The sequence below is a fragment of the Orycteropus afer genome, unplaced genomic scaffold, assembly GCF_000298275.1.
Source record: "Orycteropus afer afer isolate SDZICR_OR568_19922 unplaced genomic scaffold, OryAfe1.0 scaffold00033, whole genome shotgun sequence".
Classification (NCBI taxonomy): Eukaryota; Metazoa; Chordata; class Mammalia; order Tubulidentata; family Orycteropodidae; genus Orycteropus; species Orycteropus afer.
In genome coordinates this window covers 16,540,957-16,565,122 of record NW_006921620.1, presented here as the reverse complement: position 1 = coordinate 16,565,122, position 24,166 = coordinate 16,540,957, and the positions used below count along the sequence as shown (strand labels likewise).

The 24,166-nt window shown below is 36.9% G+C and overlaps 1 protein-coding gene across 1 annotated transcript in view; it reads left to right on the top strand.

The window, feature by feature from the left end:
- The window catches only part of DPH5 (diphthamide biosynthesis 5), a 60,154-nt gene extending 39,116 nt beyond the window's left edge, over positions 1–21,038 (top strand). Inside the window, exons 4-7 of the mRNA XM_007936110.2 lie at positions 13,145–13,265; positions 16,370–16,409; positions 18,203–18,306; positions 20,815–21,038. Coding sequence (XP_007934301.1) covers positions 13,145–13,265; positions 16,370–16,409; positions 18,203–18,306; positions 20,815–21,038 — 489 coding nt within the window. The remainder of the gene's footprint in view (positions 1–13,144; positions 13,266–16,369; positions 16,410–18,202; positions 18,307–20,814) is intronic.
- The last annotated feature ends 3,128 nt before the right edge of the window (positions 21,039–24,166 follow it).

Sequence of the window (24,166 nt, the reverse complement as noted above, 5' to 3'; positions counted from 1 at the left end):
AGGTCCTACCACCACTCGGGAATCTCCAAGCCGTGTCGTCTGTGCTGTTAGGGTCGCTCAGTCCACTGCCAGACCGCAGCTCCGTGTGTCTCCTTTTTTGGTATTTTCACGCAAATTCTTCTGCTAGTTGGGGTTTAGTCCACTTTTATATCCTTCCCTTCAAGGCTCAGGGGTCTAAGATTATCTTCTGTGTCTGTGTTAATTGATTTCCCTTTTCTTTGTTGAAGAGTGTCTCTGCAGTCCTTGTGCCTAGTCCGCCATCTTCTCTATTGAGATGTTTTAACCCTTACATTGTTCTTCCACTGTGTGTTTGTACCATAGTTTGCTTATCCATTTTTCTGTTGATGGGCACCTAGGTTGTTTCCATCTTTTTGCTATGGCAAATAGTGCTGCAGTGAACATGGGTGTGCAAATATCTGTTCTTGTCTTGGCTCTCACTTCTTTAGGATATAAACCTAGTAATGGGATTGCTGGATCAAATGGCATTTCTAATTCCACATTTTTAAGGAATCACCATACTGCTTTCCACAATGGTTGTATCATTTTACAGTCCCACCGGCAGTGTATGAGCATGCCAATCTCTCCACACCCTCGCCAGCTTTTGTTATTTTCTATCTAGTTGAATTTTGCCATTAATGCTGGGGTGAGATGGTATCTCATTCTTTTGATTTGCATCTCTCTAATAGCAAATGATCATGAACATTTCTACATGTGTTTGTTGGCCACCTGAATATACTCTTTGGTGAATTGTCTATTCATGTTTTCTGCCCATTTTTCAATTGGATTGTTTCTCTTTTTGTTGTTGAGGTATTGGAATTTTCTTTAAATTTTAGAGTTGAGTTCCTTGTTGCCAAATATTTTTTTACCCATCTGTATGTTCTATTTTTACTCTTTTGGAGAAGTCTTTTGAAGCACATAAAAATTTAATTTTTAGAAGATCCCATTCATCTCGTTTATCTTCAGCTGTTTGTCCATTTTGGGTTATGCTTGACAGTCTGTTTATGCCATAAATTAGGGATCCTAAATTTGCCCCTGTTTTTTTCTTGAGGAACTTCATAGTTTTTGGTTTCACATTTAAGTCTTTGATCCATCTGGAGATGGTTTTTGTGTGTGGTGTGAGGTATGGATATTGTTTCATTTTTCTGCAAATTCATATCCAGTTTTGACAACATATTTGTTAAAGAGACCATCTCTTCCTCATGTAATGGATTTTAGCCTTTTGTCAAAAATTAGCTGACCATAGATTGATGGATCCATTTCCAGGTTCTTAATTCTGTTCCACTGGTCTATGTGTCTGTCATTGTACCAATACCAGCCTATTTTGACTACTGTGGCTGTATAGTAGGTTTTGAGATCCAGCAGTGTGAGACCTCCTCGTTTGTTGTTCTTCAATAGTGCTTTGCTTATCCAAGGTCTCTTTCCTTTCCATATAAAATTAGTGATTGTTTTTTCCATATCCTTAAAGAATTTTGATGAGTTCTGGATTGGGATTGCACTGAATGTTTAGATTGCTTTGGGTAGTATTGACATTTTCACAATGTTCAATATTCCTATCCATGAGCGTGACATGTTCTTTCATTTATGTAGATCTCTTATGATTTCTTGAAGTAGCGTTTTGTAGTTTTCCTTATACAAGTCTTTTGCATCTCTAGTGAGATTTATTCCCAAGTATTTCTCTCTTTTTTTGTAGGTATTGTAAATGGTATTGATTTCCTTCTTTCCTTTTCAGCAATCTCTCTGCTGGTGTAGAGGAATCCAACTGATTTTTAGATGTTAATCTTGTTTCCTGCCACTATACTAAATCTCTTAATTAGTTCCAGTAGTTTTCTTACTGAGTCTCTTGGGTTTCTAGGGATAGTTTTACTTCTTCCTTACCAATTTGGATGCCTTTGATATCCCTTTCTTGCCTTATTGCCCTGGCTAGGATTTCCAATACAATGGTGAATAGAAGTGGTAATAGTTCCTGTCTGGTTCCTGTTCTCAAGGAGAATAGTTTCAGTCTTCCTCCATTGAGAATAATGTTGGCTCTTGGTTTTGCAAATATGCCCTTTATTATGTTGAGGAATGTTCCTTCTATTTCTATTTTGCTGAGAGTTTTGATAAGGAATGGGTGTTGGATTTTATCAAATGCCTTTTCTGCATCAATTGATATGATCATGTGGTTCTTTTCCTTTGTTTTATTTATGTGTTGGAGGACATTGATGCTTTTTCTAATGTTGAACCATCCTAGTGTACCTTGTATGAACCAAACTCACTGCCATAGAGTCAATTCTGCTCATTAGCAACCCCTACTTGGGTTTCTGAGGTGTATCTCCGTGGAAGTAGATTGCCCAGTCTTCCTTTTGAGGAGGGGCTGATGGGTTTGAACCACCAGCCTTCTGGTTAGCAGTCAAATGTCTTAGGCACTATGCCACCAAAACTCCCTTCTTTTACTGAAAGTGATGTATTAAAAGTCTTCTACATGACTGTGGCGTCATCTATTTGTCTTTTCAATTTTGTTAAAGTCTTGATTTATGTATTTTGGAGCTCTTTGATTGTGTCTGTAGATATTCATTATTGTTATGTCCTCTTGTATAATCGATCCTTTAATCATTATGTAATGCCCTTCCTTGTCTCTTATGGTGGTTTTGTCTTAAAGTCAATTTAATCAGAAATTAATATTGCCACTCCTGCTCTTTTATGGTTGCCATTTGTTTGATACATCTTTTTCTGACTTTTGATTTTTAGTCTGTTTTTGTCTTTGTCTCTAAGGTGCATCTCTTGTGGTTAGCATATTGGTGGGTTATGTTTTCTTATCCATTCTGCAACTCTCCATCTCTTGAGTGGTGCATTTAATCCATTTACGTTCAGTTTAATTATTGGCAAGTATGAATTTGTTGCTGTCATTTTGTTATGTGTTTTTTTTGTGTGTGTGGTCTTTCTGATTTCTTTGTTCCATATAATTTTCTGTACTGAGCTCATTTTGTTTATGAATTGTATTTTCACTTCCTCCGTTGCTATCATTTTAGTATTTGCTAAATGCAAATACTCTTTAAATACAACCTCTTTTTTATTGTGATATGAAGGTTTATCATTTTTCCTTGAGGAGGTTACCCTGTCATTTGTAATTTTCTTTCCAAGGTTAGAACAGTCTATCTCTGTCTTGTCATTGTCTTGACTTTCTCTCCATTTAAAAGTCCTGTAACTACACAATTTTTTCCCTCTTTTTTTTTTTTTTTGGTAGTTGTCCTCATTTGCCAATTGATGTCTCTTATAAGCTTATTTGCTTTGTGTATTAACATAACTGGGTAGGTTTCATGTGTGTTAATAGTCAGTTGTTGTTTGATGCTGTCGGTTCTCTGTCTAGCGGACTCCCTTTTGCATCTCTTGTAAGGTTGGTCTGATTTTAATGAATTCCTTTCATTTCTGCTTATCTGGAAATGTCCTAATTTCACCATCATATTTGAGGGACAATTTTGCTGGGTATATAATTCATGATTAGAAATTTTTTCTTTTAGAGTTCTATATATTCCATCTCATTGCCTTCCGGCCTGCATGGTTTCTGTTGAGAAATCAGAGCATAGTCTTATTGGTTGCCCTTTGTGGGTAACTTTTAGTTTTTCCCATGCTGCTTTCAGGATTCTTTTTTGTTTTTAGTTTTGGTGACTTTGATGATGATATGTCTTGGTGATTTTCTTTTGGGGTCTATCCTGTTTGGGAATTGTTGGACTTCTTGAATGGATATATTCTCATTTTTCATCATATCAGGGAAATTCTCCTCTAACAAATCTTCAACAGTTTTCTCTGTGGTTTTATTTTTCTCTTCCTGTTCTAGAATTCCAATTACTCATTAAGTTATTCCTTTTGATGGTATCCCACATGAACCTTAGGCTTTCTTCATTTTATTTTGATCTTTATTCTGATTGATCCCTTTCCAAAGAAGTATTGAGGTATTTGTCTTTAATCCCAGTAATTCTGTCTTCCATTGATCAGCTTCTACTCCTTTGCCTGTTCAATGTGTTATCTATTTCTGATAAGTTAGTATTAATCTTCTGAATTGCTACCTGTAGATTTTGTATCCTTCCTAATTTTGCGTTTATTTTGTCACTCCGTTCTTCTGTTTTCTTCTGAAATTGTTCTAGGGTTTTCTGTGTGTTTTCCTGGGGAAATTTTGTCAGTGTTTTCCTTGATCTGTCTCTGAATCAGTTGAAGGTACCTAAATACAGTTCTTTTGAATTCCTTATCAGGAAGTTCCAGTGCTGCTTCTTCCTCAGGGATGTGTTCTGGGTCTGTATCCTAGTCCCTTGTTTCTGTTGCTTTATCTTGCTTCTTTATGTGGACTGTGATAGTCTCTGAGACATTGTGACATTTTTGTATTTATATTTAATTGGTAAGTGTATGTTGGAGTGATTTGCCCAAGATTTTCATTTTCTTTGTTTTGTTTGGATGTATCTTTGTAAGCAGGGAACTGTGTTCCTCTCTTTGCTAGTTAGCAGCATTTATACACTAATCACCTGTCTCCTTTCCTGTTGTCAACCTCCTGTATGTCCATATTGTCCTTGACAAGTGGAGCCTATTCTTAGGTCCCTGAAATCTGGACAAGAATGCTGTCACTTTAAATATCCAAAATGGCTGTCGCTTGTAAACATTCAAAATGGCTGCACCCTCTGGATGGCTGAAAGTTCACAACTCAGTTTGTCTCCTTCTTTGCTGTTTCCTTTTTTAGTCATCAGCCACCAGTACAGTCATCCATGCAACCCTTGGCAAGCAGGGCCAATTTTTAGCTTAATTCTCAGGCCCTAACACCACTTGCAAATATTCAGGATGGCTGACAGTCCACGGCTCCATTTGTCTCCTTATTCACTGTTTTCATTCAGGTTCTTCTACTAGTTGGTGTTTAATCCACTTCTGTATCCTTCCTTTCAAAGCTCAGGCCTCCAGGATTATCTTCTGTATCTGTGTCATTTGGTTTTTCTTTGTTGAAGAGGGTCTATGTAGCTTGTCTGCCTATTCCACCATCTTCTCATCTTCAAATCTTGCATAGCATTTCTTCACATTACCATGTATATAATCAGTGTGCCATGAACATAACCAAATATTTTTTAAGTTGACATGTATATTTAGTTATATTATATATTTCTTCTTCACCTAGCCCCAGAGTTGAGTCTTATCTTTAGAAATATAGTCTTTAAACTTTAATTCCACCACTTGTCCGACTGTTTATTACTAGCATGGTTATCCATGGTGGACAGGTTTCAGTGGAGCTTCCAGACTAAGACAGATTAGAAAGAAGGACTTGGCAATCTAAAAATGTTGGCCAGTGAAAACCTTATGAATAGCAGTGGACATTGATACAGTGCTAGAAGATGAGACTTTCAGAAAATAAAAAAAGAAGGCACTGAAATTATGACTGGGGAAGAGCTGCATCCTCAAAGTAGAATCAGATTTAATGATGTGGACAGAGTAAAGCATTTGGGACCTTCATTTCCTGATGGGGCATGACTCAAAATGAGAAAAAACAGCTGCAAACATCCATTAATAATAGGAACATGGAATGTACAAATTATAAGTCTTGGAAAATTGGAAGTTGTCAACAGTGAAAGAGGAAGCAGAAAGATCATTTATTAGGAATTAATGAGCTGAAATTGACTAGTATTGGCATTTTGAATCAGACAAAACATATGGGCTACTATGCTGGCAATGACAAATTGAAGAGAAATTGTGTTGCTTTCATCATCACAAAGAACATTTCAAGATCTATCCTGAAGTACAACACTGCCAGTTTGAGAATAGTACCATTCAGTGATAGATTAATATACATATGCCTAAAAAAAGAGGCCAGTTAACCCTACTGCTGTCCAAATTTGCACACCAACCATTAATGCCAAAGATAAAGAAATTGAAGATTTTTAACCAACTTAAACAGTCTGAAATTGACCAAACACGCAATCAGCATGCATTGATAATTACTGGTGATGGGAATATAAAAGTTGGAAACAAAGAAAAAGCATTGGTAGTTCAAAAATATGGCCTTGGTGATAGAAATGACTCTGGAGATAGCATGATACAATTTTGTGAGACAAATGACTTACTCATTGCAGATATCTTTTCTGAACAACATAAATGGTGACTATACATCTGGACATTACCAGATGGAGTACACAGGAATCAAATTTACTGTATCTGTGGAAAGAGACAATGGAGAAGCTCAGTATCATTCAGAACAAGGCCAGTGGTCAGCTGCAGAGCAGGCCATCAGTTGCTCATGTACAAATTCAAGTTGAAGCTAAAGAAAATTAAAACAAGTTCATAAGAGCCAAAGTACTAACTTGAGTATTTCTCCACATGAATTTAGAGACCTTCTCAAGACTAGATTTGACTCTTTGAGCACTAATGATTGAAGACCAGATGAGTTTGTGCAATGCCATCAAACAAGAAAGCAAAAGGTTATTAAAAAAGACAGCAAAGAAAGACCAAAGGGGATGTTATCAGAGACTCTGAAACTTGCTTTTAAACATAGAATAACTAAAGCCAATGGAAGAAATGATGAAATAAAAGATCTGAACAGAAGATTTGGAAGGGTGGCTCAAGAAGAGAAAATATTATCATGAATTGTGTTGAGACCTCAGGTTAGAAAACCAAAAGGGAAGAACACACTTGGCATTTCTTATGCTGAAAGAATTGAAGAAAAAAAAATGAACTCAGCAGTGTTGAAGGATTCTGTGGGCAAAATATTGAATGACTCAGGAAGCACTGAAAGAAGATGGGAGGAATACACAGAATCATTTTACCATAAGAATTGATCAATGTTCAACCATTTCAGGAGGAAGCATATGATCAAGAACCAATGGTATTGAAGGAAGAAGTAAAAGTTGCATTGAATGTATTGGCAAAAAAACAAGACACCATGAATTGACAGAATAATAACAGATATTTCAACATATGGATGCAATGCTAGAAGTGTTTACTCATCTGTGCCAGAAATTTGGAAAACAGCTAATTGGTCAGGTGACTGGAAGAGATCCATATTTGTGCCCATTCCAAACAAAGGTGATCCAATAGAATGCAGAAATTATTGAACAATATTAATATTACATTCAAGTAAAATATTGCTGAAGATTATTCAAAAATAGTTGCAGCAGTAAATCTACAGGGAATTGCCAGAAATTTATTATCTTTTTTAGTGTCAGCAAACATCAATGGTAAGCATACAACCACAGTGCTCCTTAGACGTGAGGATGCATATGGGCAAAATGCATATGGGGATTTGAAAAATAAAACTCTAAAAGCAAAAAACTAAAAGTAACCTTAAGACTGTTAATCTGGTGAAGAATGATTATGTGATTTCATGGTACATTTTTTAGCAACTCTACTGGCTCAGCTTTCTTTCACCTCACAGATTTAGCAGATTGAATTAGGATGTACATACATGTGCAATACATGTGAGAATTAAGAGTCCACAGCAAGTTAAATTTTGAATTTTTCATTCAACTTCTTCTAATGTTAGTATCTTACATAGTTGTACTACATTTGTCAAAATTAAGAAATTAACATTATTATATTCACCTTACTTATTCAGTCTGTATACTGGATAAATGAAGCAAGAAGCTGGACTATAGAAAGAAGAACATAACATTAGTACTGGAAGAAGACTCATTAACAACCTGTCATATGCAGATGATACAACTTTGCATGTCCAAAGTGCAGACTACTTTAACTGAGGAAGATCAAAGACTATATAGCCTTCAGTATGGATTACACCTGAACCTGAAGAAAACAAAAATCCTCATAACTGTACCAATAAACAACATCATAATAAATGAAGAACAAATTGAAATTAGTAGTAATTTAATTCTAGTTAGATCACCAATCAGTGACCATGGAGGCAGCAATGAAGAAACCAAATGGTGTATTGAATTGGGTAAAACTATTGTAAAAGACCTCTTTACAGTTCTAAAAAGCAAAGACTTCACTTTGATGACTAAGATGCACCTGACTCAAGCCATTGTCTTTACAGTCACCTCATATGAATGCAAAAGACAAAGAAAAAGGAAGGCAGAAGAATTAATACACATTTGAATTATGGTGTTGGTAAGAATGTTAAATATTGAACAAATCAATCTTAGAAGGCATACAACCAGAATGCTCCTTAGACGTGAAGATGGTGAGGTTTTGGCCTGCGTACTTTGTGCATGTCATCAGGAAAGACCACTCACTAGTAAACATCGTGTTTGGTAAAGCAGAAGGTCAGCAGAAATGAGGGAAACTCTCAGTGAGATGGATTGACACAGTAACCACAACAGTGGACTTCACCATAGCCACAGCCATGAAGGTGGTTCAGGACTGGATAGTGTTGCTCTGCTGAAGATTGCTATGAATTGAATCTAACTGAACAACTAACAACAGCAACAAACAATACTATACAGTACACACTTCACTCTCATTTCAGTAGATTGTACACTACTATCTCCTCAGTTTCCTCTAGTCTGTGACACTTTCTGTCTTTCTTTGTTTTTCATGACCTTAATAGTTTTAAGGAGCACTGGTCATATGTTTTGTCAGATGCTCTTCAGTTTTGGTTTGTCTTATGTTTTCTCCTGATTAGACTGGAGTTATGGGTTTTGGGGTAGATTACCACAGATTTAGTGTTCTCTCTTCATTGCATCATATTACAGAGTATATTGTGTTGATACATCTTTTTTACCTTGTTCATTTGGTCAAGGTGATGTCTGCCGTATTTCTCCACTGTAAATCTAGTATTTTTCCCTTTCCATAATCAGTAGAGAATGTAAAGTCACTAAACCCAGCCCACACTCAAGGGGAGGAGAATTAAACTCTACCACATAGAAGAGTAGGTATGTACATGTATTATTTGTAATTATTCTGTAAAGAAGACTTGTCTCCCTATTTATTTGTTTGTTTATTAATTCAGTTGTTTATTTATGAGTATGGACTCATGGGTTTTAGTTTTTGGGTTATAATTCAACCAAAAACCAAGAACCCATTGCCATTAGAGTCAGTTCTGACTCATAGTGACCCCTATTGGGTTTCCAAGGCTGTAAATCTTTATGGAAGTAGATTGCCTCATCTTCCTCCCATGGAGTAGTTCATGGGTTTGAACTGCTGACCTTCTGGTTAGCAGCCAAATGCCTTACCCACTACACCACCAGAGCTCCTTATAATTCAACACTGTTATAATTTTATTGCTATAATTTTTCAAGCCTTGACCATGGGAAGGTCTTTAAGATGGGCTCTTGTATTTTTTGACATTTCCCTGTACACATTACACATTTTTGTAAGTGAAAATTGATACTTATGTTGAGACACTGAAGGATGCACTTTTGGAAGGTTATTATGGCTAGAATTTTGAGGATGGATTCAAGGGAGGAAATATTGGTGGCAGAGAAATGAGTTAGATCACTGCTAAGGTAGTTCAGACAAGTGATGTTGAAGATTTTAACTGAATTGGTGGGAAAAGAGTAGTCAGTTTCTAGATTAAATTACAGAACTGGAATTCATAGGAATTGGCTCGTTAAGATGTCAGGATTGCACTGGGCAAAATCTGTTGCCAAAGATCTCTTTAAAGTGTTAAAGAGCAAAGATGTCACTTTGAAGACTAAGGTGCACCTGACCCAAGCCATGGTCTTTTCAAGTAGCCTCATATGCATGTGAAAGCTGGATGATGAAGAAGGTAGACCAAAGAAGAATTGATATATTTGAATTGTGGTATTTGCAAAGAATATTGAAAATACCATGGACTGCCAGAAGAATGAACAAATTTGTCTTGGAGGAAGTTCAGCCAGAATGCTCCTTAAAAGCAAGAATGGCCAAGCTTCACTTCACATACTTTGGTCATGTTGTCAGGAGGGACCAGTCCCTGGAGAGAGATAGCATGCTTGGTAAAGTGCAAGGTCAGCAAAAAAAAGGGGAAGATCCTCAACAAGATGGATTGACACAGTGGCTGCAGCTATGGGTTCAAGCAAAGCAATGATTGTGAAGATGGTGCAACACTGGGCAGTGTTTTATTATGTTGTACACAGGGTCACTATGAGTCAGAACCAACTCAACAGCACCTAACAAGATGTCAGCAATTAGAGATACATTTACTAGCAAGTCAAGTATATTTCTATTTCTAGAGAATTGCTTAATGCCATTTAAACATGCCCAAGACTTCCCACCTCTCTTACTATGTTGGTAGCATCTCATTCTTTCCCCAAGCTCAACTTCCCCAGCTCTACTATGTTCATACCATCTCATTCCTCCCCCAAGCTCAACTTCCCCAGCTCTTACTATGTTCATACCATCTCATTCCTCCCCCAAGCTCAACCTCCCCAGTCTAAATCTTATCCATCCATTAAGGTCCAGCTGATAATCTATCTCATCAGAAGCCATCTTGGGGTGCTTGTGAGTGAGGGAAATGCTGGACTTTTATAGTATTTATAGTCTGTATATTCCAGTTGGTCATTATTATTTACTAGCTGATATTATTCATCTTTCATGTACATCTTTTCATTCCAACTCAGGGGGAAAAAAAAAAATTCACTGCTATCTAGTCAATTCTGACTCATGGTGACGCCCATAGAGTTTCCAAGGTTGTACATCTTTGTGAAAGCAGACTCCCTTATCTTTCTTCTGCAGAGCAGCTGGTGGGTTTGAAGCACTGACCTTTTGGTTAGCAGCCAAATGCTTTAACTACTGGATTACCAGAGTTCCTTTTTACTCCAACTAGATAGTGCCTTATACATAATGAATGGATCACTGAGTTGAGTTTTCATGTGTTTGTCTTCAGTAGATAAAACATAAAATTAAGAAAACTGTATTCCTGAGTTCTCTGTAAGTTGCTCCAGGTTTTTGGGGAGAAAAAGGACCTGCAATTACCTACTGTTTCCTACAAAGCAGCTGTTTTGTTTCTTTAGTCTTTAAGATTTTATCAGGAATCTTTGGTTGAACATTATGAAATCACTGTTCAAAGGCTTACATTATAAGACAGTACAATAGTTAGACTTCCACAATCTCAATTCTTGTCAGTGTACCATACTGTTCCAGTTTCTTTTTATAGCTTACTGGTAGGACCTTGGATTGTGAAACACAAGGGACTGGTCCTTCTGTTCTTTGAGGTACTGACATCTAAATGGTGAAATTGTTTGCATAATGTTTTAGGATTCTTTGAAGAAGTTTGTATTACAGCCACAGGAATGGTTACAGTTTATAAATCAGGGTCCTAGAAAGCATTACTTGTGTGAGGTTTTCTTTAAACTCCAAATAAGACATTTCAAAGAAGCTTCTATACAGAATGCTTCAGTCAGTGTTTATATGTGACTGGCATCTCAATTCTATTTTAAATGGTCTAGCCCTTTCTTTTTGAATAAAGAACTTGGTTATTTACTTCCATAGCTATAGTTCCATGACTCTGAAAACATTTAAGATTCATTTAAAGTACTTATATATAATTACATATGTAATTTTCTTTAATAGTTTTCCCTTGAAGTTTTTCATGGAATAATATTCATATTTCAAAATGTAATCAGAGATGCCTAAAATCCTTTTTTAGAATGTAAACAGTTGAACTTGTCAGAATTAAATTATAAGTGTAGTTCAAATAGTTTCAAATATTTGGTAATGTTTTTGAGTTCACTTCAATAAGGAAAACAGCTGGATTATAGCAGGACACATCATTTTCGAATATTTTCATAACATCACTATAAACATTATTATTACATCATCAAATCCCTGATATTAATTGAGCCATTACAATGTGCAGGGCCCCACCAGGCACTCTACAACATTTTATGTCATCTAATCCTTCAAATCTACATTATTATGTTTATAGTTCTTATCCCCATTTTGCACGGGGATTCCTCCTGAGGGTCAAGAAGGTTATATGACTTGTCCATGGTCACCCAACTAGTAGGAACCAGGACCTTGACTCCAGAGCCATTGCCTGCTACATGAAAGCAAGACTGCATATTCCATGATGGCCAGAGCTCTGTTTTCCTTGGAACTATATACCTGTGCCTACCATATAATGGATGGCAATGATTTGTATCTTTTGGATGAATATGCCTCCCATAGAACACTAACAATCACAGCAAACATGTATATAGTGCTCATTATGTGCTAGGTGCTATTTTAAGCATTTACATGTATTAACTCATGCAATCTTTATAACGACCTTTAACAACTTTTATTATCCCCAATTTACAGATGCAGAAATTGAGGCACATAGAGGTTAAGAAACTTTCCCAGTGTCACACAACCAGTAGAGAGCAGAAGTATTGGCAGGATTAAGAATAAAACCCACATCTCTATTTCACAGTCCAGGATTGGTCTGTAACTCTTAACTATTTTCTGTGGTTCTTGGGGAGTGAAGAAAGTTTGGAAAAAGGCCCTTATCATTGAATGGGCTCTCTAGTGAGAGAACAAATAGAATCTTAATAAATTAAAGGACTTTAATTAATAAATTAAGGACTTTGAGAAATGGCTGGAATGAGTGTACAGTATATTTTACTGAGATGGCATATTGTAAAGAAGCACTCCCTCAGAGCTAGGTATTAGTTTCTTTTTTGTTACTAACTAGCTCTGTGACTAAGGAGCCCTGGTGGTGCAACCATTAAGCACTTGGCTGCTAACCAGAGGTCAATGGTTTGAACTCACCAGGCTGCTCTGCAGAACAGACTTGTCAACCTTCCATAAAGACCACAGCCTAGGAAACCATATAGGGCAGTTCTATGCTCTCCTGAGGTCACTATAAGTTGGACTCATCATCAATACCTATGGGACCTTAGGCATATCTGATCTTTCTGAGCTTTGCTGGTCTTGTCTGTAAAATAAATGAGAACAATAACATTAACTTTGTAAAACCTGCTCTGACAACTCAGAAGTCTTTTTTCTTTTTTTTCAACCTACTTCTGGGGTCGTGAGCTGGTTTTGTATATTTCTGTACTGCAGGCTGAAATAGCAGCTTCCAAATGAAAGGAGCATCACATAGCCACTATCTGCATGGAGCAGAGAGAACTTTTATCACCTTTTCCATGGCAGATTTGATCTTCAACCCTTGTCAAGTCTGGTTCTCACTTTTTATTTCGGTTGAAAGGGATTAAATTCTCTTCTTATCTCTATGAAATAATAATTAGTAATCACTAAATAATGTTTTTATTTTTTCTAGTTGTATAAGTTCGGAGAGACAGTTTCTATTGTTTTTTGGACAGACACTTGGCGGCCAGAAAGCTTCTTCGACAAAGTGAAGAAGAACAGAGAAAGTGGCATGCATACTTTATGCTTATTAGGTAAGGGTTTTATAGTCTTATCACCATCTGAATTACTTTATTAACTTGGGATTTTGTTTTGCTCATTGCTGTCTTCCTAATGTCTGCAAGAATCTGGTGTAGTATATAGCTGCTCAGTAAACACTTGAGGAAGTTTCCTAGTTGAAATTTTTATTTCATTTTCTCAGACTTGGCCTTTGTTAGCCACTGGCACAGAATATTTTTACTTCTTGCTAGTTCAGTCAGTTCCAGCCAGAATATATTCCTTTTACTCCATTCACATTGATATTTAATTCTAGATCTTCGTCTCTTCACAGGCTGACTACTTTCGTAATGCATTTTTGGCTTATGTTTGGCTTGTATTCCATCATTAGCTGCTATAATATGTTCATATTTTAATTTATCGCCAGTGTGATTTTGTATTTTATTTATTTGCTTATTATTTATTCACTTATTTTGCTTTACAATTTTGTCCTTGAATTTTCATGTGGAAAGAGACCGGTCTTACTATTTTATAGTCCTCCTCACAAGCGCACTGTAAAACACTTTGTTAATTGGTGTGGAATGTGTCATTAAGACCAGCAATGGGTAGAAGGTCAAAGTAGAGTGATAGGGAGAAGGACATCTGTTAAAAGGACTTGTTATAGGAAGAAGTACATGCAAAGGATGCTTGGAAATGGAGACTCACTGGAGCTAGGATCCATGTGTATCATAACAGGATTGAGAAGTTTTAAAACAGAACGGGGTGAGAAGAGTGAAGGAGACAGACTACCTTCTAACTTCCCCATATTTCTATAAAAATGAGGGGAGAGGTGAGCAGCATTTATATTTTGGGAAGATAGGCATATAGAAGATCAGTTTGCAGTATGTATGTATTCAGTGCTTGCTTTATGTCCAGTGTAGAGTTTTAGGCTCTTTTGGAATACTAAGGAGGTAGTAGACATGGATCCTTGCCCTCAGGGTTTAAAAATCTAGTTTGGAACTAATGTTTTATGCACATGAACATTTAAAGGAAAGTTAAGTTCTATTGTATAGAGAGGCAGGAAGGACAAACCAGAACTTTGGCTCTTGAGCTCTCAAATTGTTGCCTCTTTTCCTGGCTTTCCTGGGAAAAGACAAACAAGGTTAAACAATCTATCTTCCTTGCTCCGTTAACAAAAGCAGGAACAGGTTGTGAAGTACAGGATATCATGATTCCAAACCCTCCACCATAGATTTCATCATTTAATCATTTGAAATTCTCATGATTTAAATTAGTATATATTTATTGAATGCCTGCTATGGGCCCAGGCCTGTGGGGATTATTGAGAATAATGGTAGGAAGTCACAGACAATTTAAAACTTACTTGGAGAGACAAGACTAATATGACATAGTTAGAGATTAATAAACAGTAGCATTAATGGCATAGATATTTCTAAGAACCAAGAACATTTGCGGGGAAATCAGCAAAGGCCTCATGAAGGAGCTGGGAATTAAATTGTTTAAGGACTAGATAGATTAAGATAGGGAGGTGGTAGGAGATGAACAAATTTTTTCAGTAGACATTTACAGAGGATCTAACTGGGTACCTTGCGGTATGCTGAGTCCTGGCATACTAATAAGGAACAGGGTGCAGTTCCTCCTTTCTGAAAGCTCACATTCCCGCAGGTGGGTGTAGTTAGAGAGGAATAATTATGGCCTGTGTGAAGAAAAGGGAAAAGTATTATGACTGGTCTGGCTGAAGACTTGAGACAAACTCACTAATGCAACCCTGTTGTTGTTATGTGCCATCGAGTCAGACCCGACTCATAGCGACCCCTCCTTGGGTTTCCAAGGCAGTATCACTACGGAAGTAGATTGCCCCATCTTCCTTCCGAGGAGTGGTTGGTGGGTTTGAACCTCCAGCCTTCTGGTTAGCAGTCAAGTGCTTTAGGCACTGTGCTACCTACTAAAGCTCCTAGGTTCAATTAAAGATCATTTACGTGTGAAAATTCTCCCCTCTTCATTTTTAATACCAGATTTTATAGAGCATATCATTACATTAAATTTAAAAAATATATATATGGCAATGTTCAGTTAAAAACCTTACTACCACAGATAACATGTCAGAGTCTCAAGGTGAATAAATTAATAAATTAATGAATGACATTTGAACCTGAAAAATATTTTTCATCACTGGTTCCACCTTTGCATCACATTTAGAAATAGATATATGAGATTAATTTCTGCTACTCTTTCCAAGCTAATTCTTTAGTATCCTTTATAAGAAGAACTTTTATAGTTACTTAGAAAAGCTGCAGAAGTCTATCAAAGACTCCCTCAGTTGCACTGTAAAAACAAACTTTGGCTGAACTGTTTGTTTTCATTATATAACAGGAAGCAGCTGTTGCTCTTGCTGTTGTGTATTAAATTCCTTTGAGAGTGTAGAGTGATTCTGCTTTTTCACCTTTTACCAACTAGTTCAGTTGATGATCAGTGATTAAAAAGTATAAAGGATCAAATATTTGCGATGCCTGGACTGTTGAGTTTTGTGAGACTAAGGTCCGTGTTCCTTCTTGTTCCTGTGTATGCCCAGTACCTTACATAGTGTCTGACATGCAGTTGGTGCTCAGTAAATATCTGTCAAAAGTGAGAATATTTGCTAGTAAATTGTTCATAATTATGGCATATCTGACCAATCTTAAAAGTCTCTTTTCAGAATGCAGTAAGAGTTACTTTCTATTAAAAATAGGTAAGAATAGAGACATAAGACTTTTCCGTTTGTTCTTTGCACTTACCAGCTAGTAGAAATGGGAAAAAAAAATTGATTAGCTGATAGGTAATATAAATGCCGTTACTTATCTCATTCATTCTCCTTTCTTTTCTAAGAGATTAAATCTCTGCAGGATAGTCTCAGGGCTTTGTTGATGTTTGTTTCTAACTAATGGCCTTTATACAACTAGAAGCTTTCAGTCTTTCATTTCCGTAAGAAAATGCCTAGATAGAAGTGTTAGAGAAGACTGCCACAAACTCTCAGATGAGTATTTTAGAGGCTTGGGATGAATGTTTCCCAAAAACGTAGATGACTGCTGACTGAAGTTTACATATCATGTTTTGGATAAAGTACTTAGTTAAATCTAAAGAAAATATTTTTTACTTCCTGCAGACATCAAAGTAAAGGAGCAGTCTTTGGAAAATCTAATCAAGTAAGTTATTATGAGAATGCTTACATCTATCTTAATTCCTTAAAGAATTCTATTAAATTCTAGTTAAATGACATGAGTTCTAAAGATTGTTGAAAATCAAGTTTCATTAACAATTAAAAATTAAATACTTTAATTCTTATGAAATGAGAAGTAGTGTTGTCAGAGTAAAAATAGCAGTTGTTGCATCTAATGGGCACTTAGTAAGTATCTGTGGATTGAATGAATGAATTGAAGTCAGAAGACATGGGCTAAAGCCCCAAATCTGCCGCCAGTTGTGTGCTTGCTCTTGAGCAACTCACTTCAATCTCTGTACCTTATTCTCCTCATACATATATTGAGAGTAGTAATGCATTTTTGCTTAGAACAGCATTGTCCAATACAATGTTGTGTTGTTGTTATGTGCCGTCGAGTCGGACCCGACTCATAGTGACCCCTCCTTGGGTTTCCAAGGCAGTATCACTACGGAAGTAGATTGCTCCATCTTCCTTCCGAGGAGTAGCTGGTGGGTTTGAACCTCCAGCCTTCTGGTTAGCAGTCAAGTGGCTTAGGCACTATGCTATCAGAGCTCCTGATATAATAGCCCTCCTTATTTAGGGAGCTCTGGTGGCATAGTGCCTAAGGCATTTGACTGCTAACCAGAAGGCTGGCAGTTCAAACGCACCAGCCACTCCTTGGAATCTACTTTCCTAGTGATACTGCCTCGGAAACCCAAGGAAGGGGTCGCTATGGGTTGGATCCAACTCCATGGCACATAACAACAACACATGATTATAAGTACTTGAAATGTGGCTAATGAGGAAATGAATTTTTAATTTTAATTAATTTAAAGTTGACAATTTAGTTATTGGATGGAAAATGTTTAAGTAGATTTGAAACAACTTTGATAATGTGAATCTACTTTTATAACTCTACGTTTTATGAAATCTAAATACAGATAAAATATTTTCAGTGAAAATTTAGCTTCCAAATTAAGATGTGCTATAAGTATAATGTACACATCAGATTTCAAAGACTTCATAGAAAATATATTTAAAATATCTCAATAATTTTTATGTGACTAAATGTTGAAATATATTTTTAATATATTGGGTTTAAATAAAATATTAAAATTAATTTCACTTTTTTTGCTTTTGTTTCTGTGGCTTCTAGAACATTTAAAGTCATTTGTGGCTCACGTTTTATTGCATGGTCCTGATGATTATTTTCAGTCAGTAAAATAATGTGTATGGACTGTTTCATAAGCTACAAAAGCTAAACTTTTATTATGATCATTGGGAACATCTGGTAGAGTTAAAGATTACAGAAGTAAACATCTCACTATCTAAAATGTTCACATCTTTACGCCTTTTGTTTACTTTTCTTAGAGGAAGAAGTGAAAAGAGGAACATGTGATTTAAACATAGTAATACAATTATAGGGAGCTATAGAACCTGGTTAAGATCGCTTATAGACCAAGATGCCACTTACATTAAATTATTTTTGCCTAAGCATCACTTTGAATAAAAGTGACTGATTTATTAGACATCTATCTTTAAGTTGTTGGATTTTTCTTCCTGTCAATGTTTCAGTGAAATGAGAGAGTAGTTGAAGTAGAACAATGGAAAATGCTTAAGAAACCATTAAGATAAAATCCTTCCTGTGGAATAATGTATACTTAAAAAAGAATATCACATGAAACCTTCAAACAGAATGTAGACTGTGGTACTTGAGTATACTTGGGGGAGTAACTGGGTTAATAATATATTATGTAATGTCATGGCTAAGAATAATGACATCTAGTTTTATACTTAAAGAGGAAGGAAGATCTATGAACCTCCTCAGTATATGAGTGTGAACCAAGCAGCCCAGCAACTTCTGGAGATTGTACAAAATCAAAGAATACGAGGAGAAGAACCAGGTACTTAAGACCCTATTTTGGCTCAAATATTACTCCTTTACTCTGTAGATGTATATGTAATGTAGCATCTGATGATGATGTAACTTCTGATACACCTGTAGACACACCTCTAGCACCATCACTGAAGAGTCAGTGTTTTTCTGTTTTACTTTTTATTGGGATTTGGGTGAAAGTTTACAGAGCAAATTGTTTTTTCCATTCAGTAATTCATACACAGTTTGTTTTGTCACATTGATTGCAGTGACCACAGTGTAACAGCCCTCTTCCCACTTCCTCCCTGTGTTTACCATTTCCGTTTGTCCTTCTTGCCTGTCCCTTCCTGCCTTCTGAGCTTTATCCCTGGGCACATGATGCCCTTTTGCTCTCATGTGGTTAATTGCTCTAAGGAGTCTGTACACCTCCCTAGTGTTATTATTCACCTAATAGGCCTATCTGTTATTTGGCTGAAAGTTGAGCCATGGGGATTAGTTAAGTTCCAGGTTTGAAGGGTGTCTTAAGAGTCATAGTCTTGGGGTTCCACTAGTCTCTGTCAGACCAGTAAGCCTGGTCTTTTTTATGATTTTGAGTTTTGTTCCACATTTTTCTACCACTTTATCCAGAACCTCCTACTGTGATCCCTTTGAGAGTGGTCAGAAGTGGTAGCCAGGCACTATTTAGTTCTGGTTTCAGGCCATGGAGGCTGGGGTGTGTGTGATCCATTAGTCCTTTGGACTAATTGTTTCCCTACGTCTTTGATTTTCTTCATTCTTCTTTGCTCCAGATGGGGAGAGACCAATAGTTGAATCTTAGATATCTGCTCAGAAGTTTTTAGGACCCCAGTCACTATTCACTAAATAAGATGTACAACATTATTGTCTTTGTGGGCTATGTTAGGCCAGTTGGCTTTGATGTCCCTCCCCCCAGACTATGGTGAGGCCCATGGACTCACTCCCTCAAGGTGGTTGGTATGGCTAAGAGGATTTCATAACTGCCTCCTTTGTGCTCTGCTGTATTCGTGGATGTATTTGCAGCACATATGTAGAAATATCCTCTGTCAAAACTATATATATTCATAGGTGTAATCCCATTCATCTTCCCACCCCTGTTCAGCTTGTATTTATGTACCTGCTTGTAGATTATTGGTATTGCAGGCTGGTGTATGTAACACTGTCTGCCTTGGTTGCCTGTATCTCTTCTGCTCCCAGTGGCTTCCTTTGCCTTGATCATTTTGTGCTGACCACCCCTTTTTGTATATTGCCTGGCCCTTTACTCAGAGTCAGTGTTTTTGTATTGCATTTTTTTCTTGTCATTTTTTTTCCAACTTTAGTTTAAACCCTGTGAGCTCTACCGAAAGAAAAGTAATGCTGTTTTTTCTAGTAAAATTAATAGTATAGAAAGTGAGGAGTTTTCATAAATTAACTGTAAATCAGATTGATGTAAATATGTTAAAGTAGAAATATTTGATAAAATACAGAATTTCTATTTTGACCCTAATGTATGGTGATATTTTTTTTCTGCAAAAATGTGTTTATTCTGCTTTTGCTGATTCTCAGCAGTGAAACTAGGAATAATTTTCTTCAGGAAAAAGGCAAGAGAATTTGTCTTTATATTATTTCTAATATCGAGACACACTGGGTATATATAATATAATGTCAGTAAATCTTCATTGAGAGATTCTTAAATGAACCTGTTATTATACTCTGTTATCCGAGGTGCTGACTGCGTCCCCTGAAAGAAAAGATTCTTGAGTAACCATTGTTTATTTTATCCTCATGAGTAGGCCCAGTGACAGTTGTGATACAAATAGTCTGCAAGGATGTTCTCTATCCGTCAGTGATACACAGTTCCTTACAAGACTGCTTATACTTGAATAAATGATTTGCCCCATTTGGTTATTGTTCAGTCAGGCAGTTTATACACCTAAATAACGAAACCAGTAAAGGTCAGCCCTTCAGCTATAGCACCAGAGTGAGTAATGTTCACTAAAGTTGGACATTTTGAACTTAAAAGCGTAAATAACGTCACAATGCCCATTACTTATTAAGGGTTTTTATTGTTTACTAAGTACTCACGTATCTAGCTAATGACCAATCAGAAAGTGAAATCTATATATTTACTGGTAATCCTGTGGTTTTTCCAATATTTCTTGGTCATTATGAACCTATCTTAAACATTGTATTAAAGATATAAGCATGTAATATACTTTGTTCACTCGTTGTACAATTATAAAGGATATAGATAAACCTAGTTGTTTTATCAAATTCTAAAAACTTAAACCAGGGTAAGCCTTTGGAATTCTGAAAGGGTGAAGTTGAGAACTACTGTTTTATATGTCAGGTAGTGCAAAAGATTTGGAAAGGCTTTCAATGGATAAATGGATAATTGGTTCATAATCAGTGACTAGGGAAACTTAAGATATTGTGGGCATCTATAACTGTACTTTGGGTACTAATGTTAGTTTGAATGACAAATGACTCATATGCCAAATCATATGTCAGTATATATAAATATTTTTTTTTAATTAAACAGCAATCACTGAGGAGACGCTCTGTGTTGGCCTAGCCAGAGTTGGAGCTGAGGACCAGAAAATTGCAGCAGGCACTTTACAGCAGATGTGTACTGTGGACTTGGGAGGACCATTGCATTCCTTGATTATCACAGGAGGCAGCATGCATCCTCTGGAGATTGAGATGCTAAGTCTGTTTCCCATGCCAGAAGATAGCTCGGAATCTCAAAGCATTGATGGCCTCTGAAACTCAACATTTTCTCTTGTCTATTGTTAATTTCTTTCATATGTACTTGTATACATATGTGTATAACAAATTGAACAGGACTTTTGGTTTGCCTAATAAGTATAAAACATGTAACCAGGAAGAAAGAAGTTGACTCAACAATGCTTGGTTTCCTGTAGCAGTGAGTTTCTTCCCTGTGATATCATCAGCTGTTGCTGCTATTTTGGCAGTCTTTCAGGTCATACACACATGGAGCAGACCAAGCTGGAAAACTTGTAGAGAGATATCCATAGACAGAGTCATTTTAAAAGCAGTTTTTACTTGTGAAACCAGTTTATACCAGGTGGTTTGTTTGGACTATAGTCATAGACTATAATTTGGAGAGGTAACTAGAATGTGAATCACTTTGATTTAACCAAAGTCCCACTTTTAAAGGGTAAAAAAGAGTGACAAGAAAAGCAAATAAAAGATTAAGTAACAGTTTATTGTTTTTATAATTTTCTTTTTTCTTAAAAAAAATCAGCTGTCCTGACTATAAGAGGAGTTAGTTATCCTGACAGCAGTTGATCTTAGCTCATAGAAACTAAGGTGGGGAGAGTACCTCTCCACCCAGCAGTCCTACTTTCTTAAAGCTCAGCTAAGTACATGACACCCTACTGAATTGGTTTGTCTTGTTTAGCTGACATCCAAATTATGTGGCTCAGATTCTGCGGTACTTAGGAGGTTATGTAACTGTTGAATTATAAATGTTCAACCAGCCGTGTACAGTTGTTGTTTGGATTTAAATAGCATCTCCTGCTTCCAACTTGACAAGTGAAAACTTGCTGACTACACAATAAAATTTTTATTAAAAATTTTAATTTGAAGACAACAGTGGATTTTTCAAGACTCATCATTATCACTTAACTAAGTTACTGTACCATTACTACATACAACTAGTCACCTTCTTACTAGTTTTAAATAATATACCATTTATTACATTCTATAACCATAGAGCTTTATACTTTTTGTTAGTTCAGAACAGAAATAGCTTTGCTATAGGAGTTGATGCTTTTGAGTTGTGATGTTAGTGAAGAATACTGAAAATACCATGGACTGCCAGAAGAACTAACAAATCTGTCCTGAAGATGTGCAGCCAGAATGCTCCTTGGAAGTGAGAAGGGCCAGACTTCGTCTCACCTACTTTGGTCATGTTGTCCGAAGGGACTATTCCCTGGAGAAGGATATCATGCTTGGTAAAGTAGAGAGTCAGCAAAAAGGGGAAGACCTTCCACAGGATGGATTGACACACTGGCTGCAGCAGTGGGCTCTGGCATAGCAGGCTGGTGCAGGACGGGGCAGTATCTCATTCTGTTGTATACAGGGTCACCATGAGTCGGAGCCAACTCAGTGGCACCTAACAACAACACAGGCTGGTTCAGGGAGTCCTGGTAAGTGTGGTAGTTAAGTGCTTGGATACTAACTGAAAGGGCAGACATTGAAACCCACCAGCTGCTCTGTGGGAGAAAGATGTGGCAGTTTGCTTCTGTAAAGATTACAGCATTGGAAACCCTATGACACAGTTCTGTCTTGTAGGGCTGTTGTGAGTCTGAGTCAAATTGACAGCAATGGATTTGCTTTATAGGTTAGCTTAGTTAGCCTGACTCTGAATATTTCCATGATCTGACCTCTTTATTCAGTAAATTCTTTGGAAGTTGGGCAAAGACTTCCTTGGAGCATCAAGTAGCTAGAGATTATTTATTAATTTATTTTTAAGATTGAAGATACTTTAATATATTTGAAACATTCCATTTTCAGTCTGTTGGGCACAAAAGGAGACAGACCCAAAGAGAGTTAAGTAGTGATTCTGTATTACTGTTTTCTGAAATGCTAAACCAAACATTTAAATATAAAATAAAATTTTGGTTCAAATAATGGTAGAATCACTTATAATAGACAAATTTTCCCAATTATAAACTCTGGACAAAACAAACAGCTTTTTAAAGGCACTAGGAGCTCTGGTAGCATAGTGCTTAAGGCACTTGACTGCTAACCAGGAGGCTGGTGGTTCAAACCCACCAGCCACTCCTCGGAAGGAAGGTTGGGCAATCCTACTTCCATAGTGATAACTGCCTCAGAGTCTGGCCAACTTGATGGCAAATAACAACAAAGGGAGTGACCAAAGCAGGCCATGCTTACATGGCTTCTCCCCTCAGGGCATTTTCCAGTCTGCCTTGTAGGGCAGCTGGAAGTTAAGAGAAAGTTGTCTCACTGGCTTGACATACTAGGGAATGGAATTGAGCACTGCTCAGCTGCTAATCAAAAGGTTAGTGGTTCCAGCCCACCAGCCACTTTGTGGGCAAAAAGTCATGGCAGTCTGCTCCCATGATTTACATTCCTAGATTATAGCCTAGGAAAACCTATGCGGTAGTTCTACCTGTGTCCTTTAGGGTTGGGGTCACTATGCGTTGGAATAGGCTGGAAGGCATCAACAATAGGCTTTGGCAACTGTTGATTGTTTTGTCTTCTGCAAGTTTAAATTTTTGTGGTACTTTGTTGATTTTGTATTGTAGCTTAGACATTTTTAATAGTATGTTCATGAGATTCTGAGTCTTGTTTAAATTTATGGAGATTGTCTATCTTTTTATATTAACAGGCCGTCAGCCTGTTAGGTTCAGGATGCAACTTTTAATCTTCTTTTTGTTTGCTGTGTTCCATTGTCAGTTCAGGAGCTCTGATGGCATAGTGCCTAAGGCACTTGACTGCTAACCAGAAGGCTAGTGGTTCCAACCCACCAGCCACTCCTCCGAAGGAAGATCAATCTGCTTCCGTAGAGATACTGCCCCCCAAACCCAAGGAGGGATCACTGAGTCAGAGTCGACTCCACAGCAGTTTGTTTTTTTTAGTTTTTAATGTCAGTTCAGTTTTCAAAGCCTTTGTAATTCTCTTAGGATCTCTCTTGAGTTTGTGCCACCCAGGATAGTTTAATTCTCAAGGTTTTTTGGTATGTTAAGTAGGATTAAGATCCAAACATGAATGACTTGAGGATAATCCTTGTACTTCATAAACAATTTTGGATGTTGATTTCCTGAGCTTCTCCATCTCCATAATCTCCCCACTACTTCCAGGTTCCTGGGGCTCTCTCCTTCTCAGTTTTATGACTAGAAATT